This window comes from Coturnix japonica, chromosome 9 (genome assembly GCF_054131305.1).
Source record: "Coturnix japonica strain WE chromosome 9, WE-NBRP24, whole genome shotgun sequence".
In the NCBI taxonomy this organism is placed as follows: Eukaryota; Metazoa; Chordata; class Aves; order Galliformes; family Phasianidae; genus Coturnix; species Coturnix japonica.
In genome coordinates this window covers 4,817,971-4,839,426 of record NC_140671.1, presented here as the reverse complement: position 1 = coordinate 4,839,426, position 21,456 = coordinate 4,817,971, and the positions used below count along the sequence as shown (strand labels likewise).

General features: G+C 47.5%; 1 protein-coding gene across 50 annotated transcripts in view; it reads left to right on the top strand.

Moving 5' to 3' along the window:
• KDM2B (lysine demethylase 2B) overlaps positions 1 to 21,456 on the top strand; it is a 99,353-nt gene that overhangs the window by 71,166 nt on the left and 6,731 nt on the right. For 15 of the 50 annotated variants that reach the window (XM_085555688.1, XM_085555692.1, XM_085555687.1 and 12 more), the window contains 4 exons: positions 12,140 to 12,364; positions 15,896 to 16,039; positions 19,877 to 19,963; positions 20,500 to 20,760. In XM_085555688.1, coding sequence (XP_085411814.1) covers positions 12,140 to 12,364; positions 15,896 to 16,039; positions 19,877 to 19,963; positions 20,500 to 20,760 — 717 coding nt within the window. Of the gene's footprint in view, positions 1 to 5,669; positions 5,858 to 12,139; positions 12,365 to 15,895; positions 16,040 to 19,876; positions 19,965 to 20,491; positions 20,761 to 21,456 lie in introns of those variants that run through there. The other 35 variants (XM_085555685.1, XM_085555690.1, XM_085555693.1 and 32 more) reach the window with 9 other exon arrangements.

The window sequence follows — 21,456 nt, the reverse complement described above, 5'->3', positions numbered from 1 at the left end:
TTCAGTGTAGTTTGTTGGACTTTGTAATTTTTCTTCTGGTTGTGATTCACATTGAATTTTACTTCAGTTGTTCAGATGCCACAGGAGCAAGAAGGGGATTGAGTCTGTCACGTTTTGTCCTTGCCAGGCAGTGTGAAGGTGTTAGAAGTGATCTCACAGCTCTGCCTGACCTCTGCTTGGCATCAACAACAGTTACAAATGCAGAGTGTGCAAGGTTTGTGTATGCAAACGTGTGTTAGGAATCCTTTTTGTTGATTAAAAGCCTTGATTACTAAGTTCTTCTACTGCAAATCAGACAACTCTTAAAAGTTATCGGATACTAATAATTCTTTTACCAGAAGGAAGCTTAAATACAAGAGAAAATCAAGATAAAAATCAATTAAAAATTGTTTTTCTCTTTATGGTTTTTAATTTTGATTGAAATAAGCTATTTACTTAATTGTGAAGTATTTTTGTTCTTTTACACCATCAGGACAGTAGTTGCCATGTGAGAGGAGAGTACCAACGTTTATTCAGACAGGTGCCCCAGTTCTGGCTCCTGACAGATCCATTAAGAAGCAAAACCACATAGCGAAGAATGGAGGGATTTTTTTTTACTTTTCTAAAGGGAACTTCCCAGTATTCATACAGCATTAAGCCCTTTCCCTGCTAACTTGTTGGAAGCAGGAAGAAACCTGATGCACCAGAAGTGAGAACTCCTTCAGGTACTTTGCAAAGGCGTCAGCAACTCTGAACTCTGCCAGGAGCTTGTGTGAAATGCCTGCTTTCCTGGGGGCAGCTCCTTGCCTGGCTTGTTTATTTTCCAAGCACTGCTTCGATCTCTTACAAACGTGAGTTCCTGAGACAAATTTGTTTCTGCAGTAACTCCACACAGGCCGGAGGAGTCTCAGGGTTTGGTGCGTGTGTTCCATACGTAACATGCCCAGAGAGCTTCGCTGCATGTTGCCTCAGAGTTAGTCTAAAAGCTTTGCCTGGTGACTTGACAGATTATTTCTCACCTCAAGAGGCTGTACTTGAAATATTGTGTCCCTTCAGGGAGTAATTATAAATAGCAAGGACTTGAATGAGCACCTTCTTAATCTTCCATCTTTGACTTAGTATTTTCCCTTCTTATCAACTCTCAGCCACTTGCTTTGAAATTTGACCGATACCTTTATGTGATTAATACATCAAACAGGTAAATTAGAGCCTTTCTGGCTCAGAGCAGAAATTTGAACAGATTGCAAAAAAAATGAATAGACATGTCTTTTTTCAAACTGTTGATTTCAAAGTATCATACTGGAAAATTGATGTGTTCTTCCCCATTGTCATTCTTCCAACATATGCGAGAATATTCAGTAACACGAGTTTTTCTAACTAAGGTCTTGACTGCTGTTTTTCAAGGTAGCTGCTTTCTCTTTATTTCATGACAGTAGAAGCGCTGCTGAAAACTACATCAGTCATGAGACCTTCTTTGAACGTGGTGGATGTGAACTGAGCTGATGGGTCTGAGGCTGTGTTGCTAGGAGCCTGACTACCTTCACTGCTGAAGTGGCCAGCAAAACAAAAAAGAACCTGAGTCTGGGATCTGATTAAGTCTTCAAGCATCCTTGTGTTCTCCCCCACCCCAACATGAAAACCGTTCAAGCTTTGAGTTACGAATCTGAGATTTAATAGTTTTGTTTCTGGATCGAAGCACATTGGCAGAGCAATGTGGAAGGCGTTTGTCATTCTACAGTTATGTGCTGTGCAATTATGGACATTAATCCTGCATGCACTTTTCAGAACAAAATTGAATTGTATGTTCTGTCCCTGAGAAGATGGCTTCCTTTTAGTTCCATAGCACACTGAAATTAAAGTCTGCTGAGAATATAAATGAGATCTTGTTTCAACTTCATGACTTTCCTGCAGGCACTCGTAGACCAATACAAGGCACAGAAGTGCTCTTCTTTCTGAAAATCAGCAAATCCAACAAAAGAAGTGGAGAAAGTCTGATGAAAGCTAAGCAGCTTTATGACTTAGTCTAGAGTGTTTTGCTTGTTTTCGTCCTGGATGTTCCCCTACAAACCCAATTCAGGTCTCTAGGTGATAGCTGAGCACCTGTGTTCCCATGGGGGAAACTGTCCTTCAGCTCTGTTTGCTTACATTTCAGGGCACCCTTTGCCTCTCATTGTTTGGGTTTGGTCTCTAGATTTGAAGCTGCTGCCAGATACTGGACACAACTGTCTGAGCGAGAGCATTTTGTGTTGTGTGCCAGAGAGCACCGAGCTGCTTCAAGGAAAGCAGGTTGCGTAGTCTGGTTAATCCACTATTTTAGCTAGCAGCCACAACCATTTGCATGTTCCTTCACAGCATGGCAGTCATTTCTTATCTTGTTAGGAGCCTGCTTCACTATTTTGCATTTACTGGCGGAACATGGCTCTTGGAGATGAACCGTGCTGTGGGAACACTCCATGATGGAAGTATTTGTGGAAGAAGGAAGCGTGGCAGGATTTCCCTCATTTCCCAGCAGGTAATTCCATTGTGCCATGGCTTTTTCCATACAGTGCGTTCACACCTCCAGATCTCAGGTGCTGCTGGGTTTGTTGGTGCCTGCCTGTTCACACAAATCTGATGCTGTGGAGATAGAAGACCTCAGTGATCTACCAATACATTCCCAAGATTCAGTGGTTTACCTTATATGGCAGATATATGTGATGTTTCAGCGTGCTTTCTGCAGTCTTATTTGTAAGATGACATGGTGGCTTTTTGGTTTTGTAGGTTTTTGTTTGTTTTTTAAATCTCTGAGAAAGATTGAGCGAGTTACAAGCATCACATTCAGCCTGGGCTCTTGGTGTTTTATGTGCTCCTCCCCTGCTGTGCTGTATAGCCCAGGGTTGCTCCATCTAGAGTGGTACAGTCCTCACCTTCATTGCTTCCCATGTGTTGGATACTGGTTAGAAGGTACGGGCATTATGTGGAGGGAACAATCAGTATGTTATTCCTTTTTGAGTTCCCTTATTTGATCCAAGGTTGATGAATTAAAGAGATTGCTGTGGTGCATCTGGTGACTACTCTGATGTCATTGTTCAGCTAAAAGGAATAGTAGGAAGTGCTAAGGTGGTGACACGGGATGGATATTTGAAGAAAGCTGTCAGAACATCTCTGACAACGTGGAGAGTGGCTGAGATATTGGCTAGAGAAAAGCGTTCTGAAATATGCCCAGATCCAACAGCTGGGCTCGTGTTTCATGTGAGCAAACACCTGGGCCAAAGCAGCAATCCTTAGGAAGTGATGGGTAACTCCTTTACCCTGGTGCAGGACAAGATGTGACTCGTGAACATCTCTGTGGGGTTTGCCTTTAAAAAACGCTTCACTTCAAATTGAGAATCACAGAATCATAAATCAGGGAAGGGACCCACAAGGGTCATCTAACTCAGGATGTTCTGTGATGAGCCGCAGTGTGTGGCTGACAACACAGGTTCTGTTAGGCACTGAGCACTGATGGGCAGCACCTGAGATCTGTTGGTCCTGGAGCAGCTCAGGAGCCAGTATGTAGAGTGCAGGGGTGGTAGTCTCACTCCCCTCCCCACGTTGGTTTTACTACTTAAGGATATTTGCATGAGAATAAAATCCAGTTCTTTGGCACTCATCTGCTCCTGCTGTTTATTCTTCGCTTGAGGTTATTGTCTCAGTTTGTGACAACATAATTGGTTTCTGTGGAGAAGATTATGATATTGACTTATATATGAGTTCAGGTGAGGAGCAATCAGCACCAACAGTTCAGAATAGAAAGCACTCTCTGTTTGCATGCAGCTCTCACTAAGGCTAGTTCAGCGGTTCAATTAAGGATGTTATTTATTACCTATATCACACATGTTGCATCACACGAGGCTGCGGTGTGGGTGCAGAGCAGTACAGCCATGGCTTGGGTCGGTGCTCGTTCTGTTTTCTAAGCTGCTGTAAACGGTGCCAGCACTGTCAGATGTGCTCTGCTAGAGCTGCTCGCACAAGGGCAGTTCACTGTTTGCTGTAATTTGGTGTTCTCTGGTGTAGACAAGCTGAAAGGATCATGCTGGAAAATGCTCTCTTAATAGTTCTTTCCGTGTATTAAATATATCTGTGAATGGTTAACTGCTCTTTTACAAGATGAGATTTTCAGAGTGCAATTAGAATCAGAAAAGTTCATTTTATGTTGTTCTCCCCCTTCTCCTGACTCTCAGTTTGCTAATTTATATCCCATCCTATGTGATATATGTGGGCAGAGTGGAGCAGACTCCCAGGGCAGCTGAGGTGCTACAGGTGGGTCAGGATGGTACTGTGTGTGGTAGGATGCGTTGTGAAGAAGGAAGCAGGGTGAGCTATGTTGGGGTCTAATGTGTTGTGAGTTATATTTCACTGTGGTGGATTGGCCTTGGCAGGGGTGTTCCAGGTTGTTTTGTTTCCCCCATGTGGAGGTCAGCCCATGGGCAGGTGTGGGACTGGGCATCCTCACATTAGCTGCTCCAGAAGCACCAGCACTGCTGCATGCAGGTTGCTTACTCTAGCTTCCTATCTTCGAGCTCTCCTTTCTAGGCCTCTAGCAAGACATACATCCCTCCTTTCCTCTCTCCCAGAAAACATTAGGTTCTGCTCTAACCTTGTGATTCAGAAAGCCAAGGCCTTAGGCACATGCCTTTCGTGCCTGGGCTTTCAGCTGCTCCAGCTCTGCCTTGTGTGCAAACACAATGGAGGGAGAGAAACCCGAGGAGATGCTGAGCTCACCGAGGGCCGACTGGGAGCAGAGTGGGACAGCACCATCACTTCCCGTAGTGCGTTTGCAGGCGGGACAGCAGTGCAAACAAGAAATGGACATTTAACGTGTTCACAATGAGGAAGGGCCATCATTACAGGATGCACTTGGCTTTGTCAGCAGCTGCCTGTCCATGTGTTAAAGTTTGGCAGAACTTTGTTAGGTAGAGCATGGCCACGAGGCAGTGCGGAGCACAGGGCAGGGCCGTGCTGCCGAGCTATGGTGTGTTTGTTTGTGGGGCCACGTGGTGATTGGGGCTGTGGAACGGAGCTGGAACTCATTTGGCAGGAATCCTGATGCAAAGACCACTGGGTCTGCTGCTTTATGGCTTCTCGGTTGCTCAGCACATGCAAATATTTAATCTCATGTTTAATTCGGCAGCGTGGGTGTAAGAGCCAGAGGCAAAACCCTATAGCAGCTTGAATGGAATCGGGATTTCCCCTGAAAGCAAGGCCCAGAAATCCAATGGGAAATGTAATTCCCAGCGCCGCGATTCGGGCCTGGCCGCCCTGACCCTCCGCATTGAGCCGCCCGGGCTCGGAGCTGCAGCGGCGGGGCGGCCATCTCAGCGCACGGAGCGGGGCCGGGCAGCGGTGCGGGCCGAGCTGCACCAACCCAGAGCGGGGCTCCGCGTTGGCTCCCAGGCCGCTTCCATCCCGCTTCCTTTGTCTCGGCGCTCCGGCCCGGCCCACCCGCAGGCCCCGCCGCCCGCTCCGTGCCGATCTCCGCCCGCGGTGGCCGAGGCCCGGCCGGACTCGGGGCTGGGGGTCGCCGCCCGGCGCTGCCCCATCGAGCGGCCGCGCTGTCCCCGCTGTCCTCGCGGAACGGCTTTGTGCGAGCGGGCCGCGATTGGCCGCGGCGCCAGGGCCAGCCCCTTCCTGGATGCCTGGCATGAATATGCACGGCCCCCTTCCTCCTCCTCCTCCTGCATGTGTGTGTGTGTGCGGGGAGCGGGGCTCCGCCAGCAGCGCCGCTCCAGCCATGTCAGCTCGGCTCCGCCTGGGCCCACCATGAGCCATGGCCATGTCTGCGAGCGCCGACGAGGAGGACTACGAGTCGGAACCGGAGCCCGAACCGGGACCGGGGCCCGAGCCGGGGCCGGAGCAGGTCCGGGGCGGGCGGCGAAGTTTGCAGCGGGAAGGGAGGGGAGGAGGCCGGGCCGGGTCGGCAGCGGGGCCGGGAACAATGTGGGGCCGGCAGCGGGCCCGGCTCGGCCCGGCCCGGGGTGAGCGAAGGCGCCGCCGCGGCCCCGGGCGTGTCCGCGGCCCCCGGGTGGGAGCGGGGCCGGGCCGGGCAGCACACGGGGCCCCGCGGGGCGGGAGGGGCGAGGGGGGGGAGCCCGCGGCCGCCGTGGGGTGTAGGTCGGGTTTTGTAGCGAGCTGCCTCAGGGGGCTGCGGGAATTCGGGCTCTGATGCCGGGTCACGGCGCCTCGTGCTGGGCCGGGTCGTGGGCAGGATCGTGCCTGGGGATGAGGGGTGTGGAGCAGAGCGGAGGGTGCGTGTTAAAATAGAAAGAGAACTTTTATTGCTACTCGCGGGGTTTGTTTTCCGGCAGTTTTCCTTTCCCTTTGGGGGAAGGAGAATAAACTTTCTGGATTTATGGAGTAATCTGTGAAAAATAATCCAGAACATGTGTTCTAGATTGAGTAGTTTACTCCCTCAGAACTACCTGAGCAATTGAAAATGCACCAGGAATAGGATGAAACATGTGCATGCAATTTAACTGAACTCAGTTTTTTTGTTCACGATTCAAGGTGTTTGCTCTTTCAGATAGTCTCATCATTTGCTTCTTGAGACACGTTAGCTCATGGGCCGGGTGCTCCGTCTGTTCCCAGGCCGCTTCTTGCATTCACTTTGCATTGCCCCAAGAGAACAGAGCTGGAAGTTTGGCTGTGGCTGTGGTGTGCACAGGGCATGGATCCGGTGCGGACACGGAGAGATGGAGCTGTGCTGTGATATCAGCTCAGGCCAGGGCTTGGGGGAGTCACTTCACTGAGGCTCTGCTGCATTCCGTGGGTGGTGTGAGCACATGGGCTCCTTCACTGCTCACCTCTCAGCCCCAGCCCTTCCTCAGACTTTGTCCCTCGCTAGGCCTCTTCAATTTGCTTCCCAATTCTGATGTGATTTTTGTATGGCTTTTTAAAGGGCTCATGGGTCGGGGAGCAGTTAAGCCTCAGCTGTGTTGCACTGGCTGTGTAATCACTGTGAAGGGCACAAGTTCTGGCTGGAGGAATTTGGGAGGTTCTTGTTTTGGTAAAATTTTATATCTAACAGTTTAACAACAACACGAGAAAGTGGAGAGCCTTCGTGTGGAGCTCCTGAACTTAACTTGCACCACTGTGCAGGAAAGCCTTGTGCAGCACTTCTCTTTCTCTTTGTTTAAAACAGCCTCTGTGGTGCAGACCCAAGGGTGGCTCCAGCTGAATTTCCATATGAGCCTGCTTTAACACGTGCAGTTACCGTGCCTTCTGCCCAGGATGGTGGCTGTTACTCCGTGGTGATGGTGCCAGGTGTGTAGCAGGTGGAACACTCCAGCTCCACAGGTGTAGCTCAGCAGCACAACAATGGCGTGTGGGTAGGAGCCGTGGTGTTGTTGCTCCTGGTTTCTTCCAGCTTCTACCTTCAGCCTCTCGTTTTCCCTTAGTCCATGGCTAAGCTGAGAAGGTCAGGACTCATGTTTCGCAGCACGGGTGTGGATAGGATTTACTGTGCTGCAGTCAGCACCAGCAGCAAGTTGGGAGCATGAGGGCCGGGGCACGTGCCCTGACCTGCTGGGCTGCTCGGGGTAGGACACAACGTGGTTTGTGACAGTGACAGTTTCTCTAGTGGAGCTGTGTGTGTAAACAGAGTGAGAAGAGTGTTTCCGGACAGCACCGGTGGAGTTTCTCCCAAGCAGCAGCAAGAAGAGAAGCTGTATTTGTGTGAGGTGCCCCAGGTCTGTACAGTTTGCTGGTGTCATACTTTGTAACAGCTTCTACTTTGGATGCAGCTTATCTACAAAAGCATGTTTTTGCTGATATATCTTATTCCATCCTCCAGGCCTAACTTCTACCTCCTCATCAGTGGAGGAAAATAAATGGGGGCACTTGCATCAGTGCTGACGTGCAGGTTTGTCACACCTGTATCACAACGTAGCTCTGTTGGCAGAAAAGCTGCTGAGTGTCAGTGATGCACTGACGGACCTGCAAGGTACAAACCCTTCCACTGACTTATGGAAAATGGCTCTGATTGTTCAGCACAGGAGCTCTGTGTGATGACCTAGTGGTGGTCCCTGGGAGCTACAGGAGAGGACAAGAAGAGTTGTGGGTAGGAATCAGGAGATGGGAACATCTGGAGATTGGTCCTGTCTGGTGGTGGCTGAGAAGGGAGGAATGCTGCCTTCCCCTGCCCTGATGCTTATTACTTACTGGTGGTCGGGGACACCTCCAGCACGGCAGGAACATGTGGGTGACATGGCCATTGCCACGAGGGGAAACTGGAAATCTCTTTTGGGCAGATAGTTGTAGTCAGACACATTAAATCTGTGGCATTGGCTTGCACTCTTCATTTGTACAGCTTTTAAGGATGTTATTGGCATCTACATGATTTTTGTTGTCTTAAACTGGCTTCCTTCTTATCACTGCTGAGTTCCTGCGGTCGCATCATGCTGTTCTTTCTTCCATCTCTTACTAGGGTTTCTGTAAATCATTGAAGAGATTGAAGGGCTTCATGCTGAAGAATTGTTGGCTGGTCTGAGCTTGTTTAGGGAGCATCCTCCAGTGCTTCCCCCTCATCTGAGTCAAAAAAAAGCTTCTGCCCACCTCTAGTGTGGTGTGGAAAGGTGAAGAAATGATCGACTGCATTCCTTCTTGCTGGTACTTGGGGGATTTTTCCCGTGCCCAGTAGCAGTCCAGTTCCAGCCTGATGTCCCATGTCCTCATCTCTGAGGTAGCTGGTATTGCTGCACAGACTTGGTCAAACTGCAACAAATCAGCATAATGAGAATCTGTCCGTGTGTTACAACAGGAAATCATCCCCATCCTGCAGGTGCGAAGGATATACTAGTGTGGCACAGCACCTTAAAGCAGGGAAAACCACAGCTGTAAGGTGTCTTTTCTTGGGGAGGTTTGCGCAGCAGATGTGTCAGCTGTTTGGATCGTTCTTGGTTAGGAAGTGAAGTGCTTTGGGGTCTTGTAGCGCTGGCTGTTGCTGAGCCCTTCAGGTGGACTCTGCATACCCCTGGATTTCTTCAGGAGCTGTGATGTGTTGCTGCTGGCAGTAATTGGGTTGCTAGAGTGAGACATGCCAAGGCCACTTGTGGAAGGGCTTATTTCTGGGCTGTAGCATTTGTCAGTCATGCTCTTGGAGCATCTTGGACTGTCTCCTGATGTCAGCAGACCTTCATCTACGTGTAGCTGTCTGGTGATAGCGCCAGCAGAGTCCCTTGGTTCTGGGGTAGCAGTTGGAGAACATTGGCACCTACTTAGTGATGCTTTTAACAGCTGATGGCTCTTCAAGTTGTCTCCAAAGATTCTTTTGGTCCCTTTTTTTATTTTTTTTAAATAATTTGGGATCTTTCAAATTATTCTTTGCAACTGTGAAGGTCAGAAATATGTTGCTATAAACACCTAAGCTGTGATTCTCCTGCAGTAAGCACTGCGCTTCCTTTAGTGCCTCTGCTGCCTCTGACCCCAGTCTTGGTCCTGAGCAGATGCTCACAACCGCTGTAAGGGCGTTAAAGTACCTGTAAGCAAGCAGCAAGAACTGGCAGCATTTTCTTTTTGTTCAAAATAAGCTTTGTAGTCCAGTGTGTATTCCATCTGGTGGGTGGGCAGCTGCCATGGTAAACCAGCCTAGGGAGTTTTTACCATTGCCCTGTTATTGATGGGGCAGTTCTGTGGCATTGACCTGGGAGGGCCCTAAATTGCTGTGCAGAAATGGAAACAGCCACCAGGGAACTCTTCACCAGGTTATCTGCCAGGGCAGCTCGATTGAAAACCCACGGTCTGAGCTGGAAATCCCACAGCATCTCTTTCCTAGCATTGACCTGGAATTCATCTGGCTGTCTGCCACTTGCTAAATAAACCCCAAGTCGTGTTGGAGGCTCCTTCTTCCCCTCGAATCCCAGCCTCTTTCTGGGATAGCAACCCACAGGCCAGATTTCTGCTGGTGAGATTTGGAAGCAACCAAGTTAGAGCCCCTTGAAACTGGATACGAGTGGGAATTCCTGCAGGGCCCCTCCAGCCTTGCTGGCCAGGACATCCTGGGCTGAGGGCGGGTTGGCTGGGAGCTGGCTGCTGCTCGGCTCACTCAGACCCAGCTGGGACAGTTGTTGGCGTTTCCTGATGGGTGATGAAAAGGGCTGGATAGGTGTGTTACATGGAGTGAGCCAGAGATCTGCCTGCCTGCTTTCCGCTGTGTAGCAGTTTATAAGGAAATCTGAGTTGTGTTTTGGCTTCAGACTTGTTCTTCTACCTTTCTCTTCCTGCATTTTTAATTTCGTTTTTATGTTTTTAATCAGGATTCTCAGGTTTCATGTTCAAACAATGCCATTTTTACCACTTGTATCTTCCCAGTGACCTGGTGTTTAAGATGCAGTCCTCACAGTTTGGTCTGGGCTGTTGGTGCTGTGGCAGAGCCTGGCATTGCCTTTCGTCTTTGGGGGGGTTACTAAGTCTGAATTTTCCTTGAGAGAGATTGCATTTGAAAAAGCCCATTCCGATGGCATTGTAACTGGTATTTGTTGCTTTAGAAAAACTAATCGTGTTTAGACCAAGTGGGAAGGAGTCAAGGACTCAGGGAGTCTTCTGCGTGCCGTTGATGAAGAGGAGCTGCCCGGCTTGTTGTGTGTATTTCAGTTTAACTTACTCCCTTCGGTTCGTTTTTCTCATTTCCTTTGCCAGTGGAGGCTCTAATAGAGACAGCGGAGGGGTGATTCATGCTGAGGAAGGAAATTATCTCTTATCTAGGTGCTAAGCCAGTCCTGCCAGCGCTGACTTTATCCTTGAGAGGCTGCGATGTTGGTCTAAAAGGCAAATATTTATTCTTTAGAGTGTCTGAAATTGATCTGAAATCTGTGTGTCTGGTGCAGTTTCCGATGGGAAGCTACACCTCTGTGTGTTCACATAGCACAGCGGGATCCAGCTTGTTCTGGAGGAGTGCAATTAAAACTTGTAGAAATCTGTGTAACGTTGGCAGCAGCTGAGCAGTTTTTTCTCCCACCTCGGTTACAGCGGGCAGGGTTACTGTATAGTCAGACACTTTGAAGCTTTCACAGCTGCAGGTAGAGTGTTGTCCTGGCCCTTTCTTTTAAAAGCTGCAGTGGAAATTCTGCATTGCTTCCTATGGTCCACCTCCTCCCACCTCAGTGATCGCCCAGAATGCAGCACAAACAGAAAGTGAAACTGCTTAGATTGTGCTTTGTGTGCCGAGATGTGCAGAAAGTGGGAAAGGTGCACCAATACTAACACAGATGAGCTTTGTGGTCCTCTTGTTGTCATCTTTATAGCGAAAGCTGTCAGTAGTAAGGATGAGCCAAGCCAGTCTGTGTGTAATTAATTACCTTCAGACAGTTACTTTGTTAGGGATATTTGATTTGAGATATATGTTCTTATGCTTAACAGGGAATTTCTTATTAGAACATGAAAATCAGATAAGCAGAGTCAATCAATTGCAGTTAACCTAATGATTTAAAGTCTTGTTGGGTGCCTTTAATTTCTACCTTAAAAGTCGCTGAAGTCCAGACCTGGGATGCCCTTTTTGCATGGTGTGTTATTATTCTGGCTCGGAGCACTTGTTGGTATTGGACATGAAGGGAACTGTTTTGTAATATTTGTGTTTCGTTTTCTACTTTGCCACTTGGCAGTAGCCCATACTTTCGCTTTTCATTAGGGAGGTCTCTGTGGCTTGAGCCACTGTTGCCGAATGTTGCCCTGCTGTATCTAGCCTTAGAATTACTGTTGCTGTCTGCTTATGCTCTTCCATTTCTGAAGGAGGAGAGCAAACCTTAGGACTAACGTGAGCACAGGCCTAAGAGCTCCCAGCCCCGAGCTCAGCCATGGCACTGGTTACATCTTTGGCCTAAGCCAAGTATGTCACAAGGGACCTGGTCCTGTGTTGGGTTGTGTGTAGCCAGTGTCCTCCTGTCGAATTGGGCTTGCATTATGTTTGGCATATCACTGGGGCCTTGATTTCTTTGTCTTTTTATAATGCATCTTTTCCTCAAAAGGTAATGGAATTCCTTAGCTGTAAGAATGATTGTGTGCATCTGCTGGGTATTAGCCATCTGCGTATATTTGATACATCTGTCACTTTTACATCAGAGATGCGTACAGCTCCTGTCAAAGGAATTCCTGTTGTTTAGGTGGTACGTGGGATGTGCAGTTAACCTCGTATATCTGGCTCTTTCAGAACAGGGCGGTAGGACGGCCCAAAGGGAAGCTGGGCGCTGCCTCTGCAGTGAAGCTCGCAGCTAACCGGACCACGGCCGGGGCACGACGCAGGAGGACGCGATGCCGCAAGTGCGAGGCGTGCCTGCGGACGGAGTGTGGCGAGTGTCACTTCTGCAAGGACATGAAGAAGTTTGGGGGGCCTGGCAGGATGAAGCAGTCCTGCATTATGAGGCAGTGTATCGCAGTAAGTAAACCTCGTGCTACGGTTCTTTTGGAGATTTCTTTCTTGTATTTGCATCTGGTGACAAGGTGTGGAGCTGAGAACACTTTCATGTGAAGTTTTTGAAGTGCGTTGGGTAAAACAATGTAATTTGTACCCCTATAGTTCAGATGATTTCTTCTTTCCATCACTTCTGAACTATCCCTAAATTTCAAACCAAAGCACTCCTAAAATGTACTTATATGGCTTTCATATTCAGTAATATGGATGGTAGATGTGGAGATAGTCACTAAACCAGAAATTGGTGCTCAGATCGCACTAAGATTCTGGGATCTGGGGGAGGAGGGGAAGGGTGGGAAGCTCTGATTAAAAGGAGAAGCAGCATTTTTGGTTTGGACCTCTGAGATTCCTGAGAGAACCACCACCTTGCAACAGTTTTACCATCTTAACTGCTTCACCTGCTTAAGATGTGGAGAAATCTTTGACTGGCATCCTCCAAGACTTTGTCGTTGGTGGCCCCAGGCTACTTGGATGTGAATTTCAACTCATTTCCATTTACCTAGGTGTACAGGAGGGCTTTGATGGAGAAGAGCCAGAGAGCTGTGTAGCCCGGCATCCTTAGTCCCTCAGGGGCTGGCTGGGGCTGCTGGGAGATGCTGAGTGTCAGAACAGGGCAAGCAGGTAGTCACAGTCAGTTTCCTGAGCTACTGTGATATATTGCTCAGAAGATTCTCGAGTCATAAGAGAGAGCTTTGTATTTAACACATATTGACAGATTAGTCTTCCATGAAGTTCTGAATCATTGCTTTCGTATCGACTCTCACTGAGCTGCTCCTCAGGCTTTTTGTCCACAGTGGTCTCAAGCAAGTGGAAAAATTAACATTAGCTTTTCTCTTAATTCTTCAGGAAGGTCTTATTTGTAGTGTTGTTGGAGGTGGTTTTTTGTTTGTTTTTAAGGAATGTTGTGTATTCATAACTAAAATACTATGATGATTTCTCTCAATTTAGTCTTGTTACGGTTCCTTTCACTTAAGTTTTTTATTTAATTCTGAGGAAGAAAATGAAACGCTGGCAGTGAATGGCTTGGGTCAGGTTTTAAAAGCTGGTAAGCACTTATTGTTTCCAGTAGTTACTCCTGGTTACTCACACCATGTCCTGTGCCAAGCCACACAGTGCTGTTGATAGAGGATTGGATTCAGCTCTCCTGGATCTTTTAGTAAAGTACATAGAATATCTACCTTTCCACAGAGTGCTTTTGCAGCTCAAGTGTCTTTTCTTTGAACACTTGATTTCCTGGAGTGTGGCATGAATTGAACAGCATGGATGAAGAATTTATTATTCTCCAGGGGAAGAAATAGTGAAATCGTGCTGCCTTTTTAGTTGAGAGATTATGTCAGGGCTGCAGCACGCTGCCTTGTCTTCACTGATGAAGGAAGCTTTCATAGGAAGGGGTTTGAATCTTCATATGCAGGCTGAGCCTTTTGGAGGAGATGAACTTGGTTCTCATCTTCCTCTCTCTTCTTATGAAAAACTATTATTCTTTTTTCTTGGTATCTGCAGTTTTATGGCCAGGAGTGGTGTTTGCAGCACAGAACTTAGTAGCCAGAGTACTTTGATTCCTTGTGCCGCCCTTGCATGTGTTCAAGAGGTCTCTGTTCTTTGTGAGTCCTCCTTGGAGTAAACAACAGTGGGAAGGTTGCAGGCTTTCTTAGAGCAGCAAAAGGGTAGAAAAATAGCAAGTTGAACTGTTGTAATTTTTAATGGTGCCTTACATTTCTATGAGCAATCCTGTTGTCTTTACTCTTGTTCATTATGTTTTCTAATAACCACAGTAGTAATATATTGTGGTACACATCCAATAGCTTCCAGCTAAAAGAAGCCACCAAAGCAAGGCTCTGTGAAAGTAATGATCTCCACAGTTCTGGGATTGTGCTTTCCTCTGCTTAATAACATTGACAGTATTAACTAGACACAGACTTTCATTAAACTCCAGAGCCTTAAGAGAGCCTGTACTGCCATTCAGAGAACAGGAAACTCCTCTGCATCACTTGTTCAATCAAGAAGGGAAGCAGAACTGCCTGGGACACTTAAGGCTGTTTGAAGGGAGCATGGGGGCTCTGCTGGGAGGCCAGGACTGCTGCTCCAGTCTGTCAGTGGGACACAGCTAATTGGGGTACAAAGAGATTCCCTACACACCGCTGCTTCCAGTGAGACAAATCGTGCTGTTGTTGGGATGTTTGTTCCTTGTGTGTAGTTGTAGATAGTTGTCATATGGGAGATGGGACAGATCAAGTAGACAGAGCGGTCCCAGCTTTGGATGCCTTGGCTTTGTTCTTCTTTACCTGCCAGTGGAATGGAATCCTGGGGATTCCTAGTGTGCACATGGGGGAAGGTTGGGAATTCAGTGGCATTTGCTGAATGCTGTTAAAACAGAGCGTGGCTAAGTACTGGCATGAGAAAGCAGGAAGCATTGCCATAGATTGTGTCTGATGCTGGGGCTTGGGGCAGCGCACTGTGCTCTGTAGTGGCTTAGCATGGTTACTTTTTCTCCATCTGAAACTTCCTGGAGGGTGAACTGTTGCTGCGTAAATTTCACTCAGTGCGCAGTGTTTCACTTGCAGACTTTATTCACTCCTGCAGTGGGAGATCCTTGCCATGAAAAGCCACATCTGTGCGTCTGGCTGTGTAATAGTTAAGGAGTTGAAGCCTTATCAGTATAATTCACATTATGGCCAGTTTCTTATGAGGATCCTCCTTTTATTTCTTGTAATGAGGCTTGTACCTTACTGTGGCAAACCAGAAGTCTATTCCCCATTAATACTAAGGTAGCTTTTTAATTAGACTGGCATTCAGCGCTTTGACATAGGTGTTGGATGTATGAGGTGCTGCCATTCCATTTCTCCCTGAGCAAAAAACAGAAAATAACTGCAGTTGTGACGCTTTGGGAAGAGAAATCCTCTTTATAAGTGTCTGTGCTGTGCTTTTTCACTGCGCTGGAGGGGAGCAGGGCCTCCTATAATAGACTGTCAGTTGGCAAGAGGTCTGTTCTCAGCCCTGTTGTAGGCTTGCCATGAGGGCTGGATGGGTCCCGTAACATCTGTCTGCCCTGCTTGTAAAACAGGGGAGCTGCCAAATTGTTAGATTGTGAAGCTTAGTGGATGTGAATAGTGATGTTCTAGGTTGCTTCTCTGCCCTCCATTGTACTGTAGTAAAGTGACTTTTGTGCTAATGTCTGTGTCAGCTCACAGATTAAAGAGACCTTGGGGGGAGTCATTTTCATCCTTGCAATTCCCCATGGATTTATGCTGCTACAGGAAAGGCACTTTCATTCCCTAAACATGTCCTGCAATGCTTTCTCTGGGTACCCAGCCCCAGTTGTTACCAGTTTTTCTCGCCTTTGTTGATCTGCTGGGATGGAGCCTTCAGCAGTTTGCACAATTAAGCCCTGTTTATCTTCTCTTTGGAATGAAAATACTGTAAATGCATTTTGAATTCTTCTGTTCCCATGTGTCTTATGCGCCCTGATCAAGACTTCCTTCTGATATGTGTAAACAGCCGGTGTTGCCTCATACTGCTGTATGTCTGGTGTGTGGAGAAGCTGGGAAAGAGGACACTGTGGAAGAGGAGGAGAGCAAGTTTAATCTCATGCTAATGGAATGCTCCATTTGTAATGAAATAATACACCCAGGATGCCTTAAGGTGAGTGAAAGGATGTAATACCTGTTGGAAACAAACAAACAAAAAGATTAGATACCACCTGAATGTAGAAGTAGGGCACAGAAATTAAGAAACTGCACAGATATACCTTTTAGTGGCAGCTGGCCTTAAGGGTGGGAGCAGACATTGCAGTAGGAAGACTGAAGCTCTAGAGAAGAAACTGAGCAAGTTTTAGGCTGACTTGAGTATTGTGAGCAGCTATTCTCTTGGTTGGTAACAGAAGTGTATTTTTGGGCACATTCCTGTGTCTGAGCACTTAGAAGCCTACTTTCTCCAAAGCTGGTTGCGTCTTGGCTGCTCAGCCATTCTCTGATTTGTTTATGGTTAAAGTGATTTGCCAAAGCAAATATATTCTGACGTACTGTGCTCCAGAAAGCAGCCCTTGGTCCTTCTGGGCATGGAGGTGTGTTCCTTATTCAGGCCTGAGGTGATGCAGTCCCGGCCTTTCATTGCTTCTTGCAGGACATCGTGTTGCACTGAGCAAAGTGTGTCATGTGCTGGAGCAGAAAGCAGGTAGCTGGCAAGCCATAACTGCCCTGCAGAGGGGGTACCTGCAGCTCCTGCCACAGATGGGCTCTGAATCAGAGCTTGGCTTTCTTGGCTCTCCTTAAAGGCTTCAGGGGGCTGATGAAGCAAGGGAAGGAGTTGCTCATTTCCAGAGGAACCTCAGATCTGTCTCACAGCTGCTGCTCTTCTGTTCCTTCCTCCAAGTGCCCTGCAGTCCCTTCATCACTGGCGGTGCCAGCAGTGCCTCATGTCCAGGTCCTAAGGACAGGGTTGCTGTCTGGTGGCAGTTGAAGCGTGGTTTCCTCTCACTGTCCCACATCTGGGACCATTTGCACAGGATGTGGGTCAGATCTGTGAAATCAGGCAAGGGCTGCTAGTTCTTTTATGCATAAAGAAGATGTTCTGAATGCTGTTTTGATAAGTAGGAAGACAATGTTGCTTGAGGTATTTCTGAAAGTTAAACAGTGGGAAATTAGCTGTGTGCCATGTGTCTTTTACTTCAGTTTCTCGGTGCATCTGATGAGCTGGAATGGGGGGATAACTATATTGTTTATTTACTGAAACGAAAGGGCAGCAGGAGGTTTTCAGAGTCATCATTTTAGAAGGCAACAGGAGACTGCAGAGAAGCACAAAAGGAGAACAGAACCTCTTCCTTGGTTCCCTCTTGGGCACTGCAGGGCAGCGTGTGTCTGGTTCGGAGCTCGTCCTCTCCCAGCTTCCCAGTTGGACTTTATCTGTTTGTGATCAGTGAGTTTTCTCCATGAAACAGCAGATGACGACTCTGTAGGTATCTGATAGGTCTCTCCTGTGCCACTGCCTAAGAGCTGAGCTGGCTTTAGGGGAGTCTTGATTGGCTCTGTGAAGGGCTGACTGGCTTCTTCTGAATAGTTCCTTGAGAAAATCATCTTGGCAAACCCTTCATAAGCCCAGCATTGCTTCCAGAGGGAGCTACTGAGATCTTCAGAGGGATATTGTCTTTTACTGTTGCAGGGCATTTGAATTGAACCAGTATTGATGTGGTTTTTTTTTGCTGTGAGTCAGATTCTTAGTAGCACAGGTGACCAAGTGCAGGGTCTGATGCAGTTCCCTTAAGAAGAAATTTTCTTCATAAGAATCCCATTCTTTTTCATCTTTGGTAGATAGAGTGGGACTGATAGAAACAAGGGAGTATTTTAGGTGCACTGACAGAACAGCAAAAATAAATAACTGAGAAAAGAAAGTCCTCCAGCACAGCTGCTTTTCTGTCAGTGTCTTCAGGCCAGGTGTGTTTCTACCTGTGTTACTTCAGCCTCGGCACTGCCAGGACTCACAGCACTCACCTGCTGGTAGCAGGTCTGCTCCTGGGATCTCTGCATTCCCTGACTCACAGTCTTGTGCTCAGGCTGTGAGTGGCCGCCCGGTGCTGCAGGCATGCACTGGAGGTGCCTCCCACTGTGGCTCAGACGCCCACCTGCTGCTGGTAGCAAACATGCAGAACTGGCTCCCACCCAGCCTAGAAGGCTTGGGATGGATTCAGTGGCAGGTTTGTTTGTGTCTAATTAGTTTGCTTACAGTTCCTCACATCTGTTCAGTTCCTTAAACTCCTCAGAAGGGACGGAGCTGTAATGCTTTCCCTTTGGTAGCATTTGTTCTGTATTCAGTGCGGGAAATAACTTGTTCCCAACTTGGGCTCGTGCCAGGAATTGTTCCCCTGAGGCAGAGATGTATACAACAGCTCCTGGAGTATCTTACACCTACCATGGGAAAGAAGGTTCAAAGGCACACAGTTGTGATAAAACCAGTATTTAAATTCTGCCCACTTCATTTACTCGTTTATTAACTCCCAAAGACTTGCTGAGAGAGGCTGACATGTCATCACTCCTGCTGGATGGTGAAACTCGAATGGCTGCTGTCTGGCTCAGTTCTGCAGGAAGCAGTTCCCTAAATCCCAGGGGTTGCTCCTGCACAGCTCACACGTTTTCACTGAGCTGGGAGGAGGAAATGCTTCAGAAACAAGAAAAATCTGCAGAGCTCTGCCCTTGCCTGTTCCAGCAGCAGGCTCTTGCTACTGTACTGCTGTTGCCAATGCTCAGCTGTTTGTATTGACTGCAGACAGCAAAACTGTGCTACTACAGAAATAAAATGTTTTTTTTTCCTTGTGGCTTTTGCCTAATTCATAGAATCATAGGTTCTTTCCAACCTTGTGATTCTGCAAGATCATCTGAGCCCAACCGTCCTCTCATCATTACTACCCACTAAGCTACTAAACCAGATCTCGTGACATCTGGACACCTTTGTCACCACGTAACTAATTCTTGATATGTGAATGTGCCATCGGTGAGCGTATGTGTTTGTGTGGAGGCTGCTTTATAGCTTAGCCCTACTGTTCCTCCTCGGCTTCATTCACAGAAACTGCTTTTCAGAAACACCTTGCTCCTGTCTGGAATGTAATGAGGGCTCCTCTGCAGAAGTTCAGGAAGCAGCAGCTGTGTGGGGCAGGGCTGTGCTTTCCTTGTAATGTGACAACACTGAATATGCTTTTTTCCTTTTCAAAGAGCAAAATGTCACAGTTTCTCAGAAGCAGCAAAGCAGTAAGCGCTTCTCTTCCTTACACTAGCTGTGGGTGTCAGAAGCCCAGAGAATGTTTTCATGTGTCTCCCGGACCACTGAATAGAAGTTTGCTGTTCTCCAGCTGGCTTGGCAGCCAGTGTTCTGCTGGCACGTGAGCCTGGGGGCTGTGCACATGGGGCTGTGCACATGGGTCTGCTCGCTCTGAGCCATGAAGAATAATATTTTAAGGAACACTTGATTACAGTGCAGGGTGCTCTGCTTCTAAAAATGCCCAACAGTATTAATGTATGAGAATGTGTGTATGGGAAAAATCCCTTCCTATTGAGGGAGCAGGCTGTGCCTCGCTTCAGGGGGGGAAATGGCTTTTCAGACGAGGGGTGTGGGAGGACGTTTAGAGATGGCATGATTACAGTTGGGACGGCGGGTGGCTTCTTTTCCTTACCATTTTTGTAAGAGCAGAATGTGCCCTGCAGTAATTGGGATTGTCCCTGACCTTCAACACAAAGCCTAGGCCCAAAGCCTTTATCAACTACCGGGCTGGCCACCGTGCTTTCTTCCCATGGATGTTATAAGGAGGGCGATCCTGTGGGCTGTGCTCAGCTCCTGCAGGGAGCCAGGTTTCTTTCCTGGAGCCCTGGGGAGGGCAGCAGTCGATCACAGAAAATGAGGAGCTGTGAGAAATGCATCTGAGTGGTCTAGCCATAGATTTCTCCAGCTTCTTTGAGCTTGCCTTTGAATTGAGTTGTGCCTCTCTATCACCAGGTGAAGGAATCAGATGGTGTGGTTAACGACGAGCTGCCGAACTGCTGGGAGTGTCCAAAGTGCAACCATGCAGGGAAAACTGGAAAAGTGAGTTTAATGGGGATAAGTGGTGCTGGAATGAAATACAAGATCTCAAACGTTCCCTCTGGCTTGTAGGTATAATTTTGCCCAGTACCGCTTTTGTTTTTGTGTTCAATTCAGTCAAGTCAAAGGAAATAAGCTGTTGGCTTTCTGTTCCCTAATCATCTTATTTTTCTTCTGTGCACTAACACCAGTATCTGGAGAGTGTTTAGGTTAGTTCTGTGCATTGCTGCATGCTAAATGCTAAGATACCTCTTTGGATTGTGTAAAAAAAGGAAGGAAAAAAAAAGTCATGCGAATCCTGCAGTGTCTGTTGGGATTAGGGAAGCTTTTATTTTTTGTTTCTTTAGTAAAGCGAGAGGCTGCGATTGTGCATAAAAACTTCTTAAAGGTTGAAACCGCTTCTACTGTAACTCCTTGTTAATGATTTTGTCTGTTACAAAGTGATCAACCCACCAGTGCTGGAGGCAACGTACATAAATAGCTGAGAAAGGCATAAGATATAAAGTTTGTTTGTGTTTTGTGTCTCTTTGGCGTACAAGCAAAAGCGCGGACCAGGATTCAAATACGCATCAAATCTCCCAGGCTCATTGCTGAAGGAACAGAAAATGAACAGAGACAATAAGGAAGTAACAGATGCTGCAAAACGGAAAGGGGACTGTGAAGAAACTCCCAGGCGGAAATCTGAGGAACATTCCAAAAAGCCTCAAGTTGACTCAATTCTGAGGAGAAAGTCAGACGAAGTACATCTGCGGAGGAAAAGGAAATTTGAGAAGCCCCAGGAACCCTCTATGAGAAAACGGGTATGACAAAACCCTTATGTACGTACGCAGATGCGCGTGGGCTGGTTGGGGCTGATGTCTCTTGCCTTCTGGCTTGTACCTCGTCTTGAAATCCCAGATTGCTACAAAAGAAACTGCGATGTTTTACCTTCCTTCCTGAAAACTGCTTGTCTAACAGGACAGTAGTTTGAACGGTGAAGCTCGGGTTGCCATTCAGAGGCTGACAACACTGGGCTGTGGCTGTTGATTTGTTCAAAATACTGGAAAACCCACTTTAACTAAAAAGTCACTGCAAGATGCTTGGAGTAGGAACAAAGTGCAAATCACTTTTTTTTTGTGGAAACCTTTTCATCTGTTGCCACTTGGTGGCGCGTGGCAGCTTGTTTTGTGGCTGATCCACAGATGTGCAGTGTGTAGAACTGATCAGAGGACCTTTAGGAATGACACCTCCTGTAGCCTGCAGAGAGGAGGAGCTGCTCACAGCAGCACTGTAGCAGCTTTTCCCTGAACTTAAAAGCCAGAGCTCTCGGACCAGGCAGAGACACTCTGAATTGCTGCGTGGATTACAGAATATTCTACTTAAGATATAGAGAAAAGCTGGCTTCCAGAGGTAGAATTGAGGACTTAGATCCAACTTCTTTTACGAGTAGACGTCGGATGACTTTATGACTGGGATCTCTGGCAGCTCTTGTACTGCATGTACTGCAGTTCACTAGG